The following is a 21,294-nucleotide window of genomic DNA, read 5'->3' as shown; positions in this document are numbered from 1 at the left end:
TTGAGCAATAGCAATGAAAGGAATAACTTGACTGAGTCTAGACGACACAACACTCATGACCTTAATGTTTGATTCAGGTCTGATACCATTGGGAGAAATTAGATGCTGGTCACTCTCAGAGGTCAAAGAGTTAGACTGCTTTTCGCATATGTCTAGGTGTGCGCTTCGTATGGGTTTCACCGTATTCCTATCTGTAGATATTGGTCCCCTCCCCCCCATAGATTTGCTGTTATATTGATCCTTCATCCATAACCCCTGTCATGCTTCTTGATTGCACGTATCTGCGCTCACTTTGCTTCCGTTAAGCTCCATTGAAGAATGATGGAAGCTTATATGGATGATTTCTTTAAGGGGGCATAAGCATGAGCCCTACCGTGAATTCAAACCAGATTAAAATAGACAATTTGATATTGACCGATAGAAGTAGCAGCTGTTTGAAAAAAAAATGTACTTCGAGGCTCCTTTACATCATTGTCATGCTGTCAAAGAACCGAATCCCGTCATAACAAAAACGTTGAGATAAATTCAGATCCCTCTCATAGAACTTGACTTACCATCGTTTTCATCTCAGTTTTATCCAATGCTTCAAGCTTATTACGCACTTAACAATTTAGAATGACAGTTATTTACATATTTCTCTTTCTCAAACAAGTGGCTTAGAGAAGTACTTAACACTCTTTATTCATTGTGTTTGCTTAAAACAAACCCAGCCAATAGGAACGTGAAATGATTAATTAACTTCTTAAAATGATGAAACAGCCATTGATTACGTTATTACCATATCAAAGAACTTGACATTTGTTTGAGAACACGATGCTTAATTGTAAATAGAGACCGCACTGGGGTAGTGAAATGTCAAGTAACAGTGAAGTTGTTTGTGCTTGTTTTAACATTGTACACTTCAAAGTAGATGCTTCAAGAAATATTCAACATATTGATAAAAAAGGTTAAACCGTTTTAGTGTGTGTCTCCATGGGCATTACCTAAAATTGAGAATCCTATGTAAAATGAAGTAGGAAAGGGAATATTTGAATTCTACGTCCAAACGCCGTTGTCAGGTAAGTTGTGATGCAATAGAATATGCAACTTTTTTAAACAAATGTTTGTCAGGTTTGGTTTGAAGAAAATTAAAAGTCTGTTAGAAAAGGAAGACAGTCATTTAGTGGATTATAGTATGCACGGCTTCTACTGAGTATGGTGCGGCTTACGTTTAAGGGGGTTAATTGAGAAAGAGTTGCCAGTAAACAGCTTCTATCTGGATATTATTTATATGTTTACATAGACAATGGCATTCTTCATCATCGTGCTTCAAGTTTAATGTGTCTGAATTAACATCATTCCGAGGAAAAGCACTTACTTCTGTGAGAAAATTTATTATCCATTATGATAATGTTTATCGAACACTTCACTCCTATAATAATAATATTTTAGTGTAGAACAAACATGGTTTTTTTCTAAGGCAGGAAGTCAAAATTGTTTAAGCGGAGGTCAGATCAACGATGACTGCGTATGTATACATATAATAAATCACGAAGGAACATCAACTTCATTGCATTTTTTTTAGAACAGAAGCATCCAGACGATTTCGCATTTTATATCTGACTGATTCTTCTTTTGAAATCAACCACAAAGTTGCTAGTGCGAAGAATAGAGACGATAAAAATTTGGAGTCTATCGCTGTCTCATAACTGTATGATATCAATCTAAAAGGCTGACTCATATATTCATGTGCATTTCTCTCTAAATTACTGTATTTCTTTTCTTTAGAGAGAGAGAGATCACGTTGTCGCAAGCTGTCTTGATTCAGGTATTTCATTATATATGCTATCATTTTGATATTAATATTATTTTTATAAGAAATCTCGATAGAATCTCTCGATACTTGTTAAAAGTGGAAATATATCTTTTATGGTTGTATAATTTATGGTTGTATAATGGACTTTATAGAGAAAATTGATACTCAGTGTGGGTGATAGGCTGTTTCGTTACCGTTGGCTGGCTTAACTGTTGCACCGTATTCCATCTTTTTTGATTACTATAAATGATTGTTGTTGTTCTGCACATCTAATTTATTCATGAAATGATTCTAGTTTTTCACGGCCATCGGTTAATCTGGCCAAATTTATGTTTCATTCTTCTAATCTTTTTCAAGAAAATGCGAAGTTTATTTATCTTTTATTGAAATGGTGAACTGATTTTGTTGCTTTACCTGAAAAAAGGGGCTGAGCATGCATAGGTACAATAATGACTTGTAATCTTCATTGTTCAAATGCTAGCTGAATTGAAAATGACAGAAGAAGACCAGGGGAGTCATTTTGATGATCTTGAAGAACAAGATCCCATCAAGGTGTCAGTAACTTTCAAGCCACAAGAGCAAGACGTCGAAGATAGACAAGGCAACTTGAACCGGGCTTGCGATAAGGACAAGCCTATCTTACGGGACCCCCACACGAATGGAGATGAGTGTAAGCACTCCGAGGGTGAGGAACCTAGCCTGCCCGTCAACCCGCCTGTTACACCTATTCCGTTGTATCTAGACGCAGATAATGCTAAAGCGTAGGGGATACAACTGAAAAACAAGAAGTGTTGAAAGTAAGCACGAAAAAAATTAAAATATTTGAAAAGAAACCTTTGAAGGCATTCCAATTCAGCAAGCATCATCGACTTCGGCCGAGGCGCGAAATTTTCATTCAAGCACAATTTGGTCGGTAGATGAGCGAAAAATTCGTTTGAAACGTCCTGTACAATACGCCAAAAGATACGGATAACATTTACACATAAGCCATTAATACAATAATAAAATGTTGCTTCAGAGAATTGATCATCGCAAATTGCTTCGCGCAAATCGATTTGATATAATTCAAAATTATCTTCAGATTTGCCTCACTAATTGTAGGGACGTTTTGTAAGTGAAGATTTGAAGAGCGTCGAAACAAAAAAAAATGGGACAGAAACAGATTATTTCCATTTGGACGAGCCAATAATGATAGAAGATTTGTAAAATTCTGCTTCATGTGCTATTGACTGAACTGAGCAAAGCTAAGCTCAGTTTTTGAATACTCGTGTGAAAAAACAAAATCCTGAATAAAACCACATGAGGAAATGATGAACGAATCCTGAACACATCGCATAATGTCTGAGTGGACAACAAGTATAATCTTGACTTTGAATATTTTGTGTCCCAGATCACACGTTTGCTTAGCTTGGAAAAACACTCTCTTATTTTTTCTTTCTCCAGGGGTGGAAGGGTTACAGTAACAACATCTATATTCGGCCGATCATAGTTAACCACGCCTCCTGCGGAGACTGTCAGTGTCCAGCTAATAAAAAAACACAGCGCAGACTCACAAGCGAGGATCTACGAAAACAAATGCGTCTCCGAGAGGCAAACAACTGGATCAGGAAACACAACGAGAGAATCCAGAGCACTGGAACGTTACGATCAAAGACTCATTCACATGAACTACACAGACAACAGGAAGCAAAGCAGATTCATAACAAACCAAACAACGACGGCAATACAAAATATAAACAAGAAAAGAAAAAAATCCACAAAGGATTTGTTTGCAGGACATGGGCTTCAAATTTCCTGTCAAGTGACGCTCAGAAGAGCGAGGATGACGAGTTCACTCCGTTCTATGTCCGAAGATATGTGGATAAATCAAAATCGGCCCCTCCTGGTAAAGTGAGACGGAATACTCCGCTTGTACAAAAACACAGAACATCCTCAGAAGTTTTATTAACCCAGAGGGAAGCGCATGATCTGTCGTCAGAAAAGTCTTCCCAGGTATTGAGTGATATTGAAGTTCAACTGAAAGAGAAACTCTCCCACGATGAGTCTTATAACAGGAGAAATAATGAAAAGCCTAACTCTAACATTTCCCACGCCCTAATGTGCTCTTGTGGACAGATTATACATCACGATAACGACAAGCGCGTTCCTGGAGGAGGTTTTCAAGCCCCAAGGCCCGTTGGAGTTGAGAGAACGCAGAATTCTAAATTAAAGTTTTCTATTGTTCTTCCAATAAAGCAGTTTCCTCCTATTAATCCACTTGAGGAACTGAAGAAACCAAATTTTCCAGCAAGGAAAAAGCTAGGGGTCTCACTAAATCGCAGACCACACACAGTAGATACAGCGCTTCTGTCGAGAGGAGTCATTTTGGTAAATGGCCATCACAATTTACCAAATTTTATAGGTTCAGACAAAGCTTTTAATAGACAGCGTGATGGTCAAATCACCTCTAAATCTTCTTTTGAAAATCTAAGCAGGGAGAAACAGTTATTTGCTAGAGGTCGGCAGAAGCATGAACATGGGCAAGCAAAAGATTCGATGAATCTATTGGGCCATCCCATCAATGTGTCTTAAATAAAGACCCAAACAATCGAGAAAAATGCGGTCGAAGGTGTTCTACGGGTGATCCACGAAGAGCGCCGAGGTCTCTCGACGAAAATGGGAACAGTTTATATCGGAACAGTGCGGATAGTTTAAAAGGACAGCGGCGTTGCGTGAGAACACCGTTACACTCATTCAATAGCGAAGATGACGTCCCCAAAACTGAGTCAAATGAAACTGGTCTCGGGAGTGAAATTGAATATTCTGTTGATGGTTTGGCAAAACTGGATGTTTATCTTCAACCCAGAGACGTGTGTTTCAATGATAATTAACAAACTTTTATCTTAGCTTTTCCAAAACTTGTTTGTGCGCTAATTAAACGTTTTTGAATGCACTTGGATTGCGTTGTAATTTAGTGTTACGAACACTTTTCGATAACGGCACCTTTTTGAGTTTGAATACCAAGTAGACCCCAGGAATGCAAATAGGATAATGTTACTTCAGAGTTTCTTCGGTTTCACGTACTAAAAGAAACTTATAAGCTTAGTGTGGTTAAGTAGAATAAAATAAATGAAAAAAAAATTTTCATTTTCTGGGCCGTTTATTTACTGTTGTGACTTAACTTTATGTCAAAAGTACTTTTTTTGCATCAACCAAAGCACATAATTAAAATTGTCTTTAAAATGATGCCAGTAGGGCAGTATGTTAATAAGTGAACCAGTCACACAGTTTTCCCTGACATTAGGCATATGAAGATCATTTACATTATTTACCTAGTAGATGCGCATCCAATCCGGGATAAGGGGATTGGTAATGCCCCCAGTCGCTTCATGCTACAGAAACTCGGGTAAGCTCCAGCCGGATGGCCCTCTTGGTTTGAGAGTCGACTTTTACCTTTTTTTATCTTACACTAGTTAGAAATAATTTTAAGTGGTGTTATCATGGTTACGTAATTTTACACAAATATCAATTCGTTGTAGACAGAACTGTGATCGTAAACAAAGTCTTTAAGATGATCAGCCTTTCTCGCGTTACTGAGCTCACAAAGGCGAGTTGGTGCGTGGAAATTAAATGAGTAACACAAGCTGTGTTTGATGCACATGAACGCGCATTCCAGATCGTCTGCTGTCACGCGTGACACTACAGTATGCTGAAGGAGTGAGTGTTGCGTGATCACCGGGTGGATGATTGCGTTCGAGGTTCTGGCAGCTTGAAGGTAAAACAGCAGGAATACAATTTGAGTGAAAGGAGAAAACATAATGATTTACTTAGTTTTCTTTATTGATGAAATGTAGAATTAATCTGTCATGAGCGCCCGTCAACCAAGGTCTCCCTAACTTAGTCATTTGCCCTCAGGTGGCAATTACACGAGCACCTCGTCAATAAACGAAGGATTATGGGTAATTCCGCGTCAGGGACTCAGAGTCTTTTATTCATCTCAGAAACCCTCACGAGAATTCGCAACTTTTCGTAATCATACTTTTCCACGCAAACATTTTTGAATGATAAGAAGCAGTAAAAAAACAGTTAGTCTGGTTTGGCAAAGGAAATTCTTTTTCTCCTTAATTATTCTACAATGTTTTTCCATGTATGGATACACTACCAGCCAATTTTTCAATAGACGCTCTCGCATTTGAGACAAAAAATTTATCATTTGCGCTCCTCTGAATGCTAAAAGTTTTTTTTGGTATCGATTACGTAACCATCCAATCAATTATTTCAGTTAGGCGGTAAAGTTGATTTGTTCAAAAGAAAATAGAGAATACAACGCATATCTTCACGCACAGGAATGAGGGTCTAGGGACGGGGAGGGGTGACTGACCTGCACAAAGAGCCAATGCAATGTCTGAAGCCTTATCCGAGGGTACCATCTGCCTAACTGAGGAGAAGAGAAACACATATGGCTCCATAGAAACCATAGCTTTTAATTCGGTCATTTCGATCCCGGAGCCAATTCCCAATGCAAAGATCACTATTCCGTCGTCCTTTAAGTATTGAGCTTGCTGCCTTGTTTTTAGCTCACCTAGGAAAAACGTTGCGAATTAATAAAAACAAAACTAATCATGAAATACGTTCTCATATAGCGATACTAGTTTATCTATAAGTAACTGTTCTTGTGCACAGAATAAGGAAGATGGTAAATTTTGATAACAGTCGTCGAATGGACAAATATGTTGCTCGTGTTGTCACAAGCGTGGGGCAAATAACTCAGTTAAGGGAAGGAGAGGGGGGTCCATTAGTTTCCAGATCCTCATAAGGTTCTGTAACATTCTTATGATGTCCACTTATGGCAGTCAATTGGCAGTCAATTTTGTTATTGTCGACGTCCCCCTTTGTACTCTATTGGTTACGACTGACCCCCCTCCGGCCTCCACGAAAAGCAGTTTTTATTTTTGAAATATTTTTATTACTGTTATTGTAGTTAGGAAGATAGTCTGGTATCTTGATTGACTGATGGAAATACCGTGTATTAATAAATTTATCGAATCGTATTTTATCGTGAAAGCATTTGATCTCACCAAAATCCTAATTAACTATGCTACAGAAACTCGGATAAGCTTAAGTATTATTGACTGGCCCTTGGTAATGGCCCAACTGACGAGTTTCCTTAGCTCAATGGTAGAACATGGGTGTAAAAGTGATTCTGAAGTTCAAAGTGGATTTCTCACGTGTGGCCACGAGATTCTAGTCTCTTGGTGGGACTCACATTTTTACTCTGCCCATCATTCGTTGCAAAACGAATAACATAATTCTCTTGGTTATTTATTTTCTCACCACTGTTGCTCTGTCCATCAGTAATCACTAATAGAATGTGTGGCACATTCGTCCTCATTCCACCCTGAGCAGAGAACAAATCCATATGGGTTTTGTTGAGGCCACGGTCAATGTATGTATAGCCGTTTTGATAGGTAATGTTAAGAACAGACGGTTTTATTGCATCCGCAGTTTGCTTGGATGTGAATCTTATCTCTGTTTGCGCCTGGGTACTAAAACTAACCACACCCACATGTGTGTCTGATGATTAAAGAAGGAAGAAATATATTTAGGACTTTGTTGCTTTCCTAAAAAGGTGTTAAAAATTAATTACATAGTGAAAGAAACTTGAAAAAAAGAAAAAACAGTTTGTTAGATGTTAAAGAAACACAGATGAAGTATTGATAAACCAAAGCGGAAAGACGAATGTAGAGGATGATTAAGATTTACACAAATCCCAAAAGACATTAAACTCTTTCACTGCATTTTTCTCTACAATGCACAAACCATGGCGTGGCCCTAATATCTCAGCACTATATAGTCTAAACAGTCTTCTCGCCCTAATCTTCTCGAGAGGCGCCTAGGGGGGTTAAGGCGAGGAGGCAATTGGCCCATGAGACTATGAGCTATCTTTTTGGTTGTGGAGTCGTAGCAGGTCGAGGTCAGGTCAACAATGCAATAACCAGACTGGTGAGGTCCTAAACAGTTTAAATAAAGTTTTTAAGTAACTAGCTGAAATAATATTTGCTTACCTTTCGGAGATATGTGAAAATGATCAATGACTTCGTTGATAAATCTTTTCATGTCCAAGTAATTGTCTTGTCCAATGCTGCCAGATGAGTCAAGAAGGAACGCCACATCCATTGCAAAAGGGCAAACTGAGTGAAACAAAAATGTAAGATAAAATTTCCAGCTAAAACGACGACAACAGAAACAGTAGCAGCTGCTGCAACAACGGCAGCTTTCCATCTTTGCCATCATTTCTATTTCCATAGGGGAAAAAAAGCAAAAAACTAATTAAGCTGTAAATTTTGGTCACCTGCCTTACTCTAGGAGCAATTGACAGATCGGGGCTTCAGGAGGTAGAAAGTTCGAGAGACATGAACTGCAAAGTTCATGGAGATATGAGTCATATAGAGATACGAGTCATTTTTTTTTAACGGTACTTTCTAGGTGCGACCCTGTGCAAACTCGGCTCTATTTTACGTTGCCGTAATTGACACACGAAAAGTTGAATACCATGGATAAAAGGAATATGGACAAATAATTAATATGGAAAAAAATTAATGAAACCGTTTCATTGTAGGCTACAACAATTATTTTTTTATATTATTTATTGTCTGTCTTGTCTGATTAGAATATAGCCACAATTTGTCTGCGGGCAGCTCGGATCTCTTACATAACTTATCTAATAGGGAAATTTTGTAAATTCTTATGTATTAATTGGCGTTATTTGGTAAACTTTATTTTAATCTTGAACTAAAAAAAATCTAATGATAAAACAAATAATGGCGCATGATTATCTATTTCCGACAAGTTCCAAAGAGTAGACGGAAGTTTTTAGACTTCCTCCGCGTTGTCCTCTCATGCAAATTTTTAGGTTCCTTAGCGAGGGAACGTGATGCGTACGGAAGAAAAATGCTTTTAAAACGATGAGCTGATTAGCAAGCTGATTCTGAATAATTTCAAGAATTAACTGATTCATCCCACCTGCAGCATGTGTGGTTAGAAATGACACCTGCAGCTGCAAGAGAAGGGGAAGACAAAATTAGCTTATTCACGCAGTTTTTCCGTATTTTAACATTCTCCCCAAGCTGAAATCGGGGATGAGAGAGCCACAAAAAATGTATTAAATTCGATGAATTAGTTTGTTTGACCAGTGTTCTGCAGTGCAGTAACTAAATACAGTTCAGTAATAAATGTTCTCTTCTTACCACACAGTACATTTAAAAACACTGTTTACCGCCCGGCGAGAAAGCAGGCGGCTTCCTCAGTGATTATAATAGACGATGTTCATAACTGTCCGTTGGTCAGTGGATTGATCCCCGCACTTAACTCTAAACTAGGTCTCCCAATACTTATTCTGGTCCGAAACCATTCTTAATTTTCTTTAAAAAAAAAGCCATGATAGTTTTCAATGGAAAAAGATGTTTAGACAGTACTCGACATTACGCGACTCTGAGCATTAGTCACACTGCTTTGGCTTCAACTTAAAGCAGAGCAAAAAGGGAGAAAATATTGACAATCAGTTTGCATTTTCATCAATCATCAGCTTGAGTAAGTACCATGATTTTTCCCTTCACTAATTGTGTTAAAGAAAAATTCAATTGCTTCTCTCTGTACTGACCTGCAAAAGGAAGACTGCCTTTTTCACGATCATGTTTGGTTCTCGTTCTTGCTTTTCAACGAATTTATCAATGTTGACGAGTTTCTTGTAAAATTAAATAAACACATTAGTGGTTAGCCTTTGTGCCGGATCATTGCAGCGCAATACAGCTGTCTCGAACCAAGGAAACCAAGAAAGGCGCTTCAAAAGGTGTGAATTAAAAATTCTATGTTTGTCCTCGCAAATGGACACCTATCAATTTCACATGCGACAGTTCATTTAGCTCTCTATGACGTATCAAGTTAGCCCCTCAAGCAGTTTCCTGGAATCGAGGCTGTTATGCAATGTGAATCAAGATGGCGGTCACCTTGTCTAGAGGTTTGTTGTTTTTGTTGGTTGTTTGCTTACAAAACTGACTGATTTTGGCTCTAATTCTTACATGATTATATTTCTAAAACGCTTAGTTATTTTCCCACCCTTTTTTGTTTCATTTTGAGCGGTTAATATGGCATTTTGACGAATTATTTGACGTCGTCTGATTTTTAACGTAAACGGCCAGCCGTGATTACGTATAGCATTCATATTGATTGCTGCACTCAGAAGATGCGCGGGCTATAGGTACACATGCTGGGTGATTTATTTTATTTTAGGAGCATAAATGTATGTATTTTTGTTATCTATTTATTGTATGGGTATAATTTTAATTATCTAAATTTGATGGTGACTTTATGTCTACTTGTATAAAACGCGTACTGTTCATTAGATGAAGGCACTTGACTTTTGAATTATACACTGTAAACAGTGCTCTACATGCCATCCTAGAGGTAGCTGGTGTGGGATGGTACTGATTAAATTTTTGGAAAATGAACCTTTCAATCTTGAATTTTAAGGGGTTTAAAGCTCAAAGGAAACCAGATTGTTTTCAGGAACGTGTGTATTATTGTTCTTTCACTGTTGAAATATCAGTTGTATAAGTCTATATGTCTTAGTAGAGTAATTATATAAGCAGACAGTTAGTACTCTTCATAGCCAAAAGTCTTCATTTATGCACATATCTTCATGTTAAAAAAAAATGTTGCCATTAGAATATCTCAGTATTATCTTAACACTATCCATTTCTGAGGGAAAATATGTAACTTTGCAACATTTGTATCTGTCTCTTTGACTCGTGTGTTTTTTTTGTCAGGTCGCAATGGTTTGCCTGCTCTAAGTCATGGATTCTTCAACAGTGTAATGCTTTGGAGGGCAGGACCTCAGGGGTTAGTGATATCTAAAAGATACCTAGAAATTTCATTGACAGAACAGACTAAAAGTGCCCCTTATACAAAATGGTGCACAAAATGTTCTGTTGCCTGTTTTTTCCAAGAGTCTTACCTCAGGTGGAAAAAACTTGTGATAGCCATGTTATCAATGGTCATTTACTGAAAGTTTTCACAAGTTTCTACTGGAAACTTAAGTAGTAAAACAGTGCAAAATGTTTGGCAGATACATTGTATCTAAAGAATTATTTAGATACTGGGAGAGTATGGAATGACAACTGTTGTATTTTGTGTGGAGATTTTTGAGGAGGACTGTACTTTTTATTGGTCTAAACATTTGCTCTCTCTTGTAAATTTTCAAAATTGCAAGTGTTTCTCTTTCCTTTGAAATATTTAAAACTTAGTTGGATGCAAAGATCTTATAAAATCTCAGTATACAGGTAGGTGACATCTCTAGATGTTTTGGTTTGGACTTTCTTTAAATTTTTTTTTTTTCACATTTTTCTCTAGGCTTATAGCTGCAAACAAAAACCAGAGTATAACCACAGGCTTTTCTGCCAAGCCTAAAGGAAAAATTGACAATGCTGCAGGTAATTACAGTGTATATTACTTAAAGTGTGGTGAAATTAACATGTTTTCTTGTTCAGCTTTATCAAAATTTATCATTTCTAAGAAACTTTTCGTTCCTTTTCCAACATTTGGTTTTATGAAAATGAGCCAAATGTTTAACCCTTTAACTCCCATGTGTGACCAAACCAAAATTTCTCCTCACAATATCAATACAATATCAACCAGATAAGTGATGAGAATAAAGAAAAATATCAATTTGAGGATAATAAGTTGATCCAATACTGAATTCTCTGAACCAACATTATAAGAATTTTATGGTTGACAGTAAGAAGAAACACAAATTTGATCTAGGAGTTAAAGGGTTAAAACACAAGTTTTGTGACTGTTATAGCCACTAAATGTAAGTAGATTTGGTACCAGAATCAACACAAGACCAGAAACCTTGTGTCCTGATCATTACAAGGAAAGCTTTAAACGAGTTGCTTAATAACTTCTTTTTCCACTATAACCTTTCTGCAGAATTTGTCCTAGCCACAATTGATGATATAGTGAACTGGGCTCGCAGGGTAAGACTGAGTGAAAAGATTTGTACAAATGCATGTTGTGAACACAGTGATAAGAATATGTTTCTTTATCTTTTTGCTGTCTTAAGGTGTTTATCGGTATCAATGTAACAGAAAATTTTAGTATGTATATGGCTACACCACCATTGTAGTTTGATATTTTGTAGTTGATGCATAGATATAGTACTATAGACTGTACAGCAACTTACAGCTTTGGATTTGTTTTCTAACAGCTACATGTATGTACACTTTGCTTTTGATATTGCATTGTGTTAATATCCTTTCTTTTGCTTTCAGGGCTCCTTGTGGCCAATGACATTTGGTCTTGCCTGTTGTGCTGTGGAAATGATGCATTTTGCTGCACCCAGGTATAAAAAAGAAGATTGTGTTTTATATTATTTACCTTTTGATAAAGACAGTAGTAGTAGTAGTGATAATTGACTCTGAGACCTGTTTGTACTTTTCTTTAGGTATGACATGGATAGGTTTGGTGTTGTGTTCAGAGCAAGCCCTGTAAGTATACATACAACAATCATTGATATCATGTGCTACCATTTTAATAGTTGTCTACACTGAACACTTTGTTTTAATTGACACATGTTACAACTTCTGCCATGCATTGTTGACTGTTATTTTTAAGATATGAAATACATGTAGATGGTATTTGAGTTAGGTTATTCAAATTACCATTTTGTTAATATGTCATAGTATGACTTCAGAGTGGTGAAAAACTTGATAGAAACTCAGTTAACACTTTGGAAGGCACAACCAAAGAATACTCATCAGAACTACATGTACATCACATATGGGCCAAGTGTAAATTTATGTACATTTTTCAACCCTTAGCAGTTCTTGGAAACAATCTCTTTTACTTTGTGGCTGGAATTTAAGTTAAAGGCTGTGTTACTGCAATTTTTTTTTGTTAATGTAGGGCAATTGATAAATGAAAATAGTTGGGTATTACTGAGACACCTTAGAGTGATCTACAGCTGTACATGTAGCTTATCAATGTACATTTTTATATCATGCTTACCATTCTCTAAACTGTTGCTTTGGGCAGCGTCAAGCGGACGTGATGATTGTGGCTGGAACTCTGACAAATAAAATGGCTCCTGCTCTGAGAAAGGTACTTGTAGATGCAATGGTCCATGGTGGTGAAAAAAATTTTTGAAGTATTTGTATGATAGATATGTAATATTCTTGGTTTGACTTTTTTTCATTTAGAATCTTTAAGAATACGTGCATACACATAAAATGTATACACTTTTCAAAATCTAAGTGACAGTTGCATGGTAGTTGTTACAAACTCAGACAAGTAATTTGCACAACTGATTACTGTGCCAATTACTGTAGAACAGTAGAAGTGCTGGATTAGTCAGGCTTTGTTATAGTGAAACTTCAAGAAATTGATTCTCTGTAGATGTTTCTAAGCCACTTCATATTCACCCACTACTTGATCCTTGTTTCAGGTCTATGACCAGATGCCTGAGCCTCGCTGGGTTATCTCAATGGGAAGGTATGAGGTGACATTTTTCTTGTGGTGTAAATGGTTTTTGTGTTACTGTATAATTTTCTGGTGGGTCATTAAAACGGCAATATTAACGAGGAGTTGAGAGGGCCAGATTTTAGCCCTGGCAGGGTCATTGTTTTGTGTTCTTGTGCAAGATTCTTTGTTGAGCTTAGTCCATCCTGTGTATGGGAGGCCAGTCCTTTGCAGGCTATGTTCAGCCTTTCCTCTCTCTCTCTCTTCCCCCCCCCCCCCCCGCCTTCCTTCAGCATTTTTATTGGCTTCCCAGACGGATCACCATCACCCGCTAGCTAAGGTTGGGAAGAGGTACTGTGACAGTACAGTGTCTCATACAATGACACAGCAGCTAGATCCAGTGCGCTAACTGTTAGATCACCGTTTCTATTCAGGAGTCTAAATGGCATACTCATAACCTATGATGGACTTACGTCACATCCAAGGAGAGAAGCAGAACTCTTACTTAAAGGCATTTCTTGTCACAGAAACCCTGATAAGCTTCTCTGTCTTACACGCAGAGTTAAACTTTTGATGTCTCCATTTTGATGATATCTGCTTTTGCTTTCTCATCTGAACAGCTGTGCAAATGGCGGAGGTTACTATCACTATTCCTACTCGGTTGTCCGTGGCTGTGACAGGATAGTTCCAGTAGATATTTACGTCCCAGGCTGTCCTCCTACAGCAGAGGCTCTGCTGTATGGAGTGTTACAGCTGCAAAAGAAGATTCGCCGCAGTGAGCCTATCAGAATGTGGTACCGCAAATAAGGTTAGTACATAATAAGATATTTCTGTTAGATGCCCGAAAAGCTTCCCTTTTTAAACCCCTTTAAACCATATCATCAGTATGCATATTCTCCTCAGTGTTCTCTATACATTTCCGAAGGTGTTGACTAAGAGAATTTGTCAAAGAATGAAGAGTTTCTTTAATTGGTGATCATTTCCTTTATTCTCGTGACCTTAGTGTGTGATTCAACTACTATACTGTTAGGAGAAATTAGACGCTAGTTACTTTTAGGTGAGAAAGGGTCAAGAGAGGCATTTGTCATCGATTGAATAATAATAAAATTCAAAGCCAGTGAATCCTCTAATGATTTCCCGTAATCAATTCAAAATTGCTTTCCGCTTTTCAATCAAAATTTGTTCCGATCGTATGTTATTTACATTCATTCTTATTTTTTATTTTTATTCTGCTTCAGGTTTTCGCTGTTTCCCGTTTTGATCCTTTGCTGTGTGATTGTTGGTTTAAAATTCCTTTTTTTACTGTACATATAATGTAAAAGCGCTTGTCGCTCGCAATTTACAGGCTTTGACATTGAAATTTCTGATTTCACAAGTATTGCAATCATTTCCTGCCCTAATTTCCATATCACGGATATTGTGCAAGAGGTAACGAGATCGAAATGACTGTCTAACTGAAATAGGAAAGTCTAGATGTTCCCCTTTGTTTGACAGGTAGAATTGTTCAGAACTAGGAATTCGATGTATGGTGTTTCAATCCTCGGAGAAAAGTGAAAGTAAATGATATTAAAGCTTATTTGTATAATTGGTGCTTTATTTGAATCGTTTTAAGACGGATGGCTCTGTATTTTTTCTTCAGTTGGGTTACCCTTGGTTGCTCTAAGGAGAGAATGTGACGAAAAGGCAGGGAAATTGAAGCTACAAAAATTTTTTTAAAACTACGGATCTGATACTAATGAAAGATGGTTTCTGATCACTTTATTTATTATTTTTTTATCGATGACGAGAGGAATTTTATATCCCATACCGCATTGTTTTGTTAAGGCTGTAGAATTACGTGAGTTTGCACTGCCTTGTCCTAGTTGTTTTTAACCGTGCGTACGTGTTGTAAGTGTCCACCGTTTCCTGTATGGCTCCGGAAGGCACATTGGGGGAAAGCTGTCTCTGAACAGGCTTTTAAATAACCTGCTTTAAATTAACGAACAAATATGATAATGCTAGATGCACTATCTTCAGATTTTCAGTGTTATTTTATTGTTGTTGCGTATGTTCTTTGCATTGAGGACGTTTTTTCTCATGATTTGAATAATAATCAATTCCGGGCGCCATTTTGGAGTAAGGTCTAATTCCGCCCACTAATGTGGCGATCTTGAAGGCTCGTAATGAAAAGTGAGGCTTGATGCTCTATTGTTGAAAGCGCCATTCAGTGTGCTGTTCTTAGGTAGCGAAGATTTTCTACTGATTCCAAGCATCATAAACCTCAGCCCTTTGCGGAAACTGGGAAGACGCCATGCGTACAGGAATGGGTTGATGGCAGAATTGCAGATGACGCAGAGAAATGAAGTGTCCCTTAACCAGTGGATTGCCTCGCATGAGCAGTTTGTACATAAATTCATGATGTATATTAGAAGGCAAGGTGTCGCGTAGCAGATAGTGAATAGGATCAGAATGCAAGTAAACGTGGAAGTCAATTTTTCCTCGAATAATGTTGCTTTCTGATTCGCAAAGCAGAATCCTCGAAGTGTTTCTTGCCGGAGTTTTTTCCTGCTTTGAATTGTCTTGATAATTTTGAAATAAGCGTAAAGGAGAGAGCACAGAGTGACCAAAATCACGACGTTGGCAAATAGAAACGAAAAGGTGCGATAGCCCATTGCGAAATAAGGACTTAAAAACACGGGCGATAAAATCCATATCATTCCCGAAACCACGAATACTCTGAAATGGTTCACATTTCGTCTGTATTTTAAGGGTTTTGCGATCGCGAAGAATCGCTCGAAGGTAAGCGCCATGATGCTTAGAACGGAGACAGTGCAAGGCAAAAAGTACAGCAAATGCAATAACCTGACAAAACTTGTTGAAGAAAGAGCTCGAGCTTCCATGAGGTGATACACCACTGACATAGGTTCTGTTGTTATTCCGACAAGAACGTCGGTCATGGCGAGGTTGACGATGAAATATGTGAATGGTGTACGCAAGTTTTTAAACTGGGGTGGACATTTAAGAATGACAAGACACACCAAAACGTTGCAAGGAACAGTCACGACTGCCAAGAGTGCAGATATAGCGGCAGTGAAAGAAGACAATGAGGTTGGTGGAGGAACCGTCATACATTTGTCTTGGCCTTCCGTCGCGAACATGGTCGACGAACTACTCAAAAGCTTCAAGCTTAAACTTCACAACTTTTTAAGTTATTAAATTTGTTACCAGACGTGCGAGTTTCATGAGAACTGTTTTCCTTGTCCTCAGCGGGATGTTTACTTAGTCCTTAAAGTAAAAAAAATAGAGTATATCTTGATATTGCGTTTCCGTTATAAGAGGCTTTTTTTTTTTTAGCCGCCAATGCAGAATCAGATCCATATCCTGATATCTCAATTAATAAAAGCGGGATTTCTGCCCCGGAGGTACCCTATCTCGTGGGCTTAAAACAGAAAGAACGCATTTCTAAGGGATGATTTGTCTAAGAATTGTGATCCTAAATTTCACGTCTCTTAAAAGACGCTTTCATAAACATCTAAAACTTCAAAGGCAGTCACTTATGTTGAAATTGACACTTTGGCGCTTGTAAGAAATTTCAGATTAACTATTCCTTTACGATGTTGATAATGGTAATTAATATGAATGTATTCTGGTAACTTTCACCGCTAGAACATTCAAAAGGGTATCTTGATATAAATCTATCTTTGTTCGAAAACGTGCAGCAAAACTTGTTCATTCAATGTCGTCTAGAGGAGGGTGACTTGGTGAATAGGAGAACTTCACAGCTATTGGATTTCGTCAGCTTCGACAAATTGAACTAAAAAATTAATTATTCGCAAACGTGATGCTAGCTCCTCAACCTTCCTTGCGCCAATTAGAAACTTTTAAGATGAAATCAAACTAAGATTTTAAATATCCTTCCCTTAATTAACAAACGTTTCCTGTCCGCGAGTACTCTGGAAATTTGCTTTTCGAACTCGAATACCTGGTGAGTATTTGTAGTTTAAGAAAAGACGTTTCCGACTGACGAAAATTTCCGTCAAACTTTAATTGATATCTGACGTCTCAGGTAGCGAAAAGTACGTTTTAAGTCGGAAATAGTCCTCGTGACGCTTAAATTCACGTTTTTGGGTTGTTCAGCCACAAATTTAGTTCGACGTGAGCCTTAAGGGTGTTTGTTCTTTAAAAAAAAAAGACAAATCTGGCTTAAGACGCACGAATCGTGACGTAAGCGAGTTCACGCTCTCACTGTCATTAGCTTATCTTGCATTTGCAGCATTAAATTTCTAGAATAACATAGTGCTAAGAAATGATAGATGTTGATGTGATTAAAAACGAATTCAACTTGCAAGAACTACTTCAGTCTATATGTCCTTACCCTTCAGTTCATTTTAATGTTGAGAGCTGCCAAGTAATTTGAACGCAGCTGTTCTCGTCGTAAATGTTTTTCGTTTCTTTTCCTTCCCACAAAAATTTTAAATCATCGGTTAATTTTTCGAAAAAAAGAATGAATCCTTGATTACCAATGGGATGAAACCTTCCTTGACCTACAAAATCTGTAATCATTTATCACGGATAACAGTCTTACAGCAATTGAAGCAAAAATGGAGTGGAAGCCCTTTTGGTGATTTTTGAGTGCAGGTTGACTCTTGTACGAGGAAATGTTGTAGGAATTATATTTCGCTTATTGATATTGAAGATTTGGGAAAGAATTTTTCCAGGCGTGGTAAGATTTGGGATCCAATAAACTCCATCATGTTCTTTCTATTAAAGCCATCTATTTTGCAATACAAACCTTTTTTTTTCTTACTTGAACTAGTCAGACGGGAACATTGTTTATTTCGTGTGCCAGTACGTGAACAGGCCTAAAGAGATAAGAGTAAAGAATAGTTGTGATAAAAAAAGGAAAAATTTTGTTTCATGTTACACGCATTGTTTTTAAAACTGAACGGTCTGGGAACTGATTGACCTGCGTGTGCATGCGCACGTTTGACCTATAAGGTAGCCTCCTTTTCAAGACCATACTTCTAATCACAGCTACGAGTATTTTTATTTCAAGTTACCATGAAAAAAATACTAAGCGTTTGTAGCGTGTCTGTTTTCCTCTTTGTAGTGTTGTATTTAATGTCATGGCTCACTTGTTTGGCCGCTTACCTTTTAGTTGTTGCCGGAGTAATCGGGGTTTTCCCGCATGAACTTGCTAGGAGCTTGTAAACTTTCTGTCACGAATAATCGAGCATCTTCCCTCTTTCCCAGTTAGGCATCGCTTATTATGATCCACCCCATTATAATCCATCTAAGGCTACTTTACGTCACGTGGTAAAAATTCACCGGAGAGGTATCACGTGATAACCCTTGCCTACGTCGATATTTGCCCTTCTATTATTTCCGTATAAAAGGAGCAAAGCCAGCGGAATGTGTCAGCTCAAGAGTTTCATCTTTATTGCTTTACATGGAAGAAAAACAAACGCGTTTTGTAGACCCCAATCGAACCTGGGGTATTAATACAGGTTGACCGCTTAATACATGTTCGATTAAGGGTATTATAAAAACGATAAACAACGCAACTTTATGCCATAATTGACCACATAATTGATCACAGAATCTCGCTTGAATATACTACTTACTTTAATTTTGGGAGAAAAACATGGATCAAAATTATTTGAAAAATTATACTCACTTTGAAGTGGCCGTTCAATACAGGTGGAGGACAATAAAAACATGCCGTTGGGACTCACTCAAAGGTGATGACGTCCGCTCTATAGAGACGACCGCTTAATAGAGGTGAAAATACGATTATGAAGCGGAAACAAATCCGGGATTTAGACAAGCGACCGCTCAATAAGGGATGACTGCTTAGTACAGTGCGGTCTCGGTTGGTTCTGGAAAGAACAAAAATGTGAAGCAATTTGTTGTTAACGCGCGATACGAAAATTAATGGGCCCGGGAGGGTTATAAGATAATTAATCAACTTCCCCATATTTCTCTTAAAATAAAGACAACAACAACTTTGTGCGGTGTTCAGTTAAAAGTTTTTAGCCTCATGGACCCCTAAATTAACAAGAAAAAACTCTAAAACGAGATGACGATGACTGGATGACGAGAAGGGAGTTGGTCTTCTTCCAGGTCACTGTTAGCATTACTTGGTAAAGAGGAGGGAGCTGGGCCTCCTCTCTGACTGGAGGGAGTGGGCATCCATTAAAAAAAAAAAAACTCCAGGGGGTAGAGATTGGATAGAAGTGAGCCTCTGAAAAGTGGCATTCCCCCATTGACGAACCCCAAAGAAACTGAAAGGCTACAAAAACGAGAAAAGAAAAGCATGCAAAGATGATGCAACGTTACAATTTTAATGTATAACATAGCTCTCCTGGAAAATCCAGCGCTTTTCCGTGCTGTTATGACCCCATGATAAAGCTCACAGAAATAGTTCGCTGTTGGTAAAAACCGAGCTTGTAGAGTCTGAACTTTCGCTGTTGCCATGGTGGCATTTAAAATGGTTAGGTCATCAAACACTTTGGGTTAAAACAAAGTGACAATTAACTAAACTTATGATGTGATACTACGGAATGATTTGAAGTAGGAGACGCAGTAAAAAGATGTCTATTTTTTTTCGTTATGAGTACTACGTCATCAGAAGCGTGCCACACTGATACGACGGCCGACAGTGATAGGAAACAGGTTTCATTATGTCTGAAGAAATATTGAAAACTGTGATAAAAAACGGCAGATAGAGGGGATTCGACATAATTTTAAGTCATACATTCAAAGTCACCATTCAATTGCACGAGTAGATCACTTGGTTCCTTCTTTGCAGTTTATTATATTTGAGCAAGTGTTACAATTGCTGATGTCCTGTGGTCAGTAAATTAATCGATATGTCAATGCAGTCATCAGTCTCCGCGCTACCAACATATGACTTAATCAGCGGTGACACAAGATAAAAGCCCAACCCTCGACCAATCACAACTGCGATGAACAGCCATATGTTGCATGTCATAGTGATCAGCATCAGGAAGAAAGCGAAAGATAGCTCCGTTATAAAAAAAGACTCGTTTTTAAAAGCTGAGTGAGGGCTTCTGACCTGAAAATTATATATGTTTTTCGTTCATGAGAAGGAAAAAAAAACGTATTGCCTCAAAAAAGGGACATGTTCAAAAAAGCTAAGCTTTGGTATCATCTTCGCATCATGAAAAAGGATTTTGCGCATCAAAATTCCATAAAGTTTACTTTTCGTCAATCTTGCCCCTTTTTTATTTTTGTCTGTTTTGTGGAAGCTCAATAATATTTGCAGTGTTGTACAAACATCGGAAAGACACATTATTTCTTTTACAAATGACTTATGATTTTTGGCGGAAAAGGGAAGTAAAAGCTAAAAGACACAACCCGACGGAAACAACTGGCTAAAATTCTGGAGGTCTTGGGCATCAAAAAACAGCCATGAAAGTATGAACCAGAGGCCCCAAAAAAGTTATTGGGGAGTGCTGCGAAACAGTTCGTTCTAAAGACGGAGAAGATTTATACGAGCGCGATGGCTTTCGTGTTATGGTTACTGCTGTCGACCGATACCTAACAGAGAAAGAGTACAAACGCCCCATTATTCGTGATAGAGAGTTAGAAAGCTTGAAGCAAGTTCTTGAGGGAAAAGCCTGCCTATTCCAGCAACAAAGCAAAGGCAGGCGGCCGAGCCAGTGAGTCAAGGCAAGGAATAAAAACAACTAAAGGCAGAGACAGATTTTTGCTTATGCATTATTAAGTAGTAGTCACATAATTTTTCCGTGAAATTTAGGATAAATATGCACTTGTAAATTGAAGACTACAAATTGCATTCTCTTGTGCAATCTGGTCAGCCTTGTTAAAATTTACACGTGCCGATTTATCCCAAATTACACTCGAAATCATGTGATTACCTATATAAACTGCGCTCCACTCAGTTTAATTACCATTTTGTAAAAGCTGGAGCACTTAAGGCAAGCCGTATGCGTAATAACAACAGACTCAAAATGAGCTTTCAAGAGAGCGTTTATTTTAAA

The 21,294-nt window shown here is 37.9% G+C and overlaps 4 protein-coding genes across 5 annotated transcripts; 2 read left to right on the top strand and 2 right to left on the bottom strand.

The window, feature by feature from the left end:
* Positions 1 to 931: 931 nt before the first annotated feature.
* LOC136280542 (uncharacterized) lies at positions 932 to 4,667 on the top strand. The gene is made up of 4 exons (XM_066165904.1): positions 932 to 1,058; positions 1,768 to 1,807; positions 2,277 to 2,592; positions 3,239 to 4,667. Exon 4 carries the CDS (start codon positions 3,371 to 3,373, stop codon positions 4,364 to 4,366), a length of 996 nt encoding a protein of 331 aa, XP_066022001.1. The 5' UTR covers positions 932 to 1,058; positions 1,768 to 1,807; positions 2,277 to 2,592; positions 3,239 to 3,370; the 3' UTR covers positions 4,367 to 4,667.
* Positions 4,668 to 4,923: 256 nt separating this feature from the next.
* LOC131786246 (matrilin-4) lies at positions 4,924 to 9,653 on the bottom strand. 2 transcript variants are annotated; one of them, XM_059103268.2, is made up of 6 exons: positions 9,435 to 9,653; positions 8,798 to 8,831; positions 7,840 to 7,965; positions 7,109 to 7,348; positions 6,156 to 6,356; positions 4,924 to 5,542 (listed from the first exon to the last, which is right to left on the bottom strand). In XM_059103268.2, exons 1-6 carry the CDS (start codon positions 9,465 to 9,467, stop codon positions 5,289 to 5,291), a joined length of 888 nt encoding a protein of 295 aa, XP_058959251.2. In that variant the 5' UTR covers positions 9,468 to 9,653; the 3' UTR covers positions 4,924 to 5,288. The 2 variants fall into 2 exon arrangements, with proteins under 2 accessions (XP_058959251.2, XP_058959259.2); XM_059103276.2 differs by having other exon boundaries at positions 8,798 to 8,825.
* Positions 9,654 to 9,735: 82 nt separating this feature from the next.
* Positions 9,736 to 14,864, top strand: LOC131786256 (NADH-quinone oxidoreductase subunit B 2-like). The gene is made up of 10 exons (XM_059103290.2): positions 9,736 to 9,791; positions 10,600 to 10,672; positions 11,183 to 11,262; positions 11,762 to 11,808; positions 12,103 to 12,173; positions 12,276 to 12,318; positions 12,866 to 12,931; positions 13,275 to 13,321; positions 13,909 to 14,096; positions 14,527 to 14,864. Exons 1-9 carry the CDS (start codon positions 9,770 to 9,772, stop codon positions 14,093 to 14,095), a joined length of 636 nt encoding a protein of 211 aa, XP_058959273.2. The 5' UTR covers positions 9,736 to 9,769; the 3' UTR covers position 14,096; positions 14,527 to 14,864.
* A 198-nt stretch (positions 14,865 to 15,062) lies between these two features.
* On the bottom strand, positions 15,063 to 16,545 carry LOC131786236 (adenosine receptor A2a-like). The gene has a single exon (XM_059103261.2). The coding sequence runs from the start codon at positions 16,423 to 16,425 to the stop codon at positions 15,424 to 15,426; it is 1,002 nt and encodes a 333-aa protein (XP_058959244.1). The 5' UTR covers positions 16,426 to 16,545; the 3' UTR covers positions 15,063 to 15,423.
* Positions 16,546 to 21,294: the final 4,749 nt, after the last annotated feature.

Source organism: Pocillopora verrucosa, chromosome 4, assembly GCF_036669915.1.
Source record: "Pocillopora verrucosa isolate sample1 chromosome 4, ASM3666991v2, whole genome shotgun sequence".
Classification (NCBI taxonomy): domain Eukaryota; kingdom Metazoa; phylum Cnidaria; class Anthozoa; order Scleractinia; family Pocilloporidae; genus Pocillopora; species Pocillopora verrucosa.
This window is presented reverse-complemented; position numbering and strand designations above follow the sequence as displayed.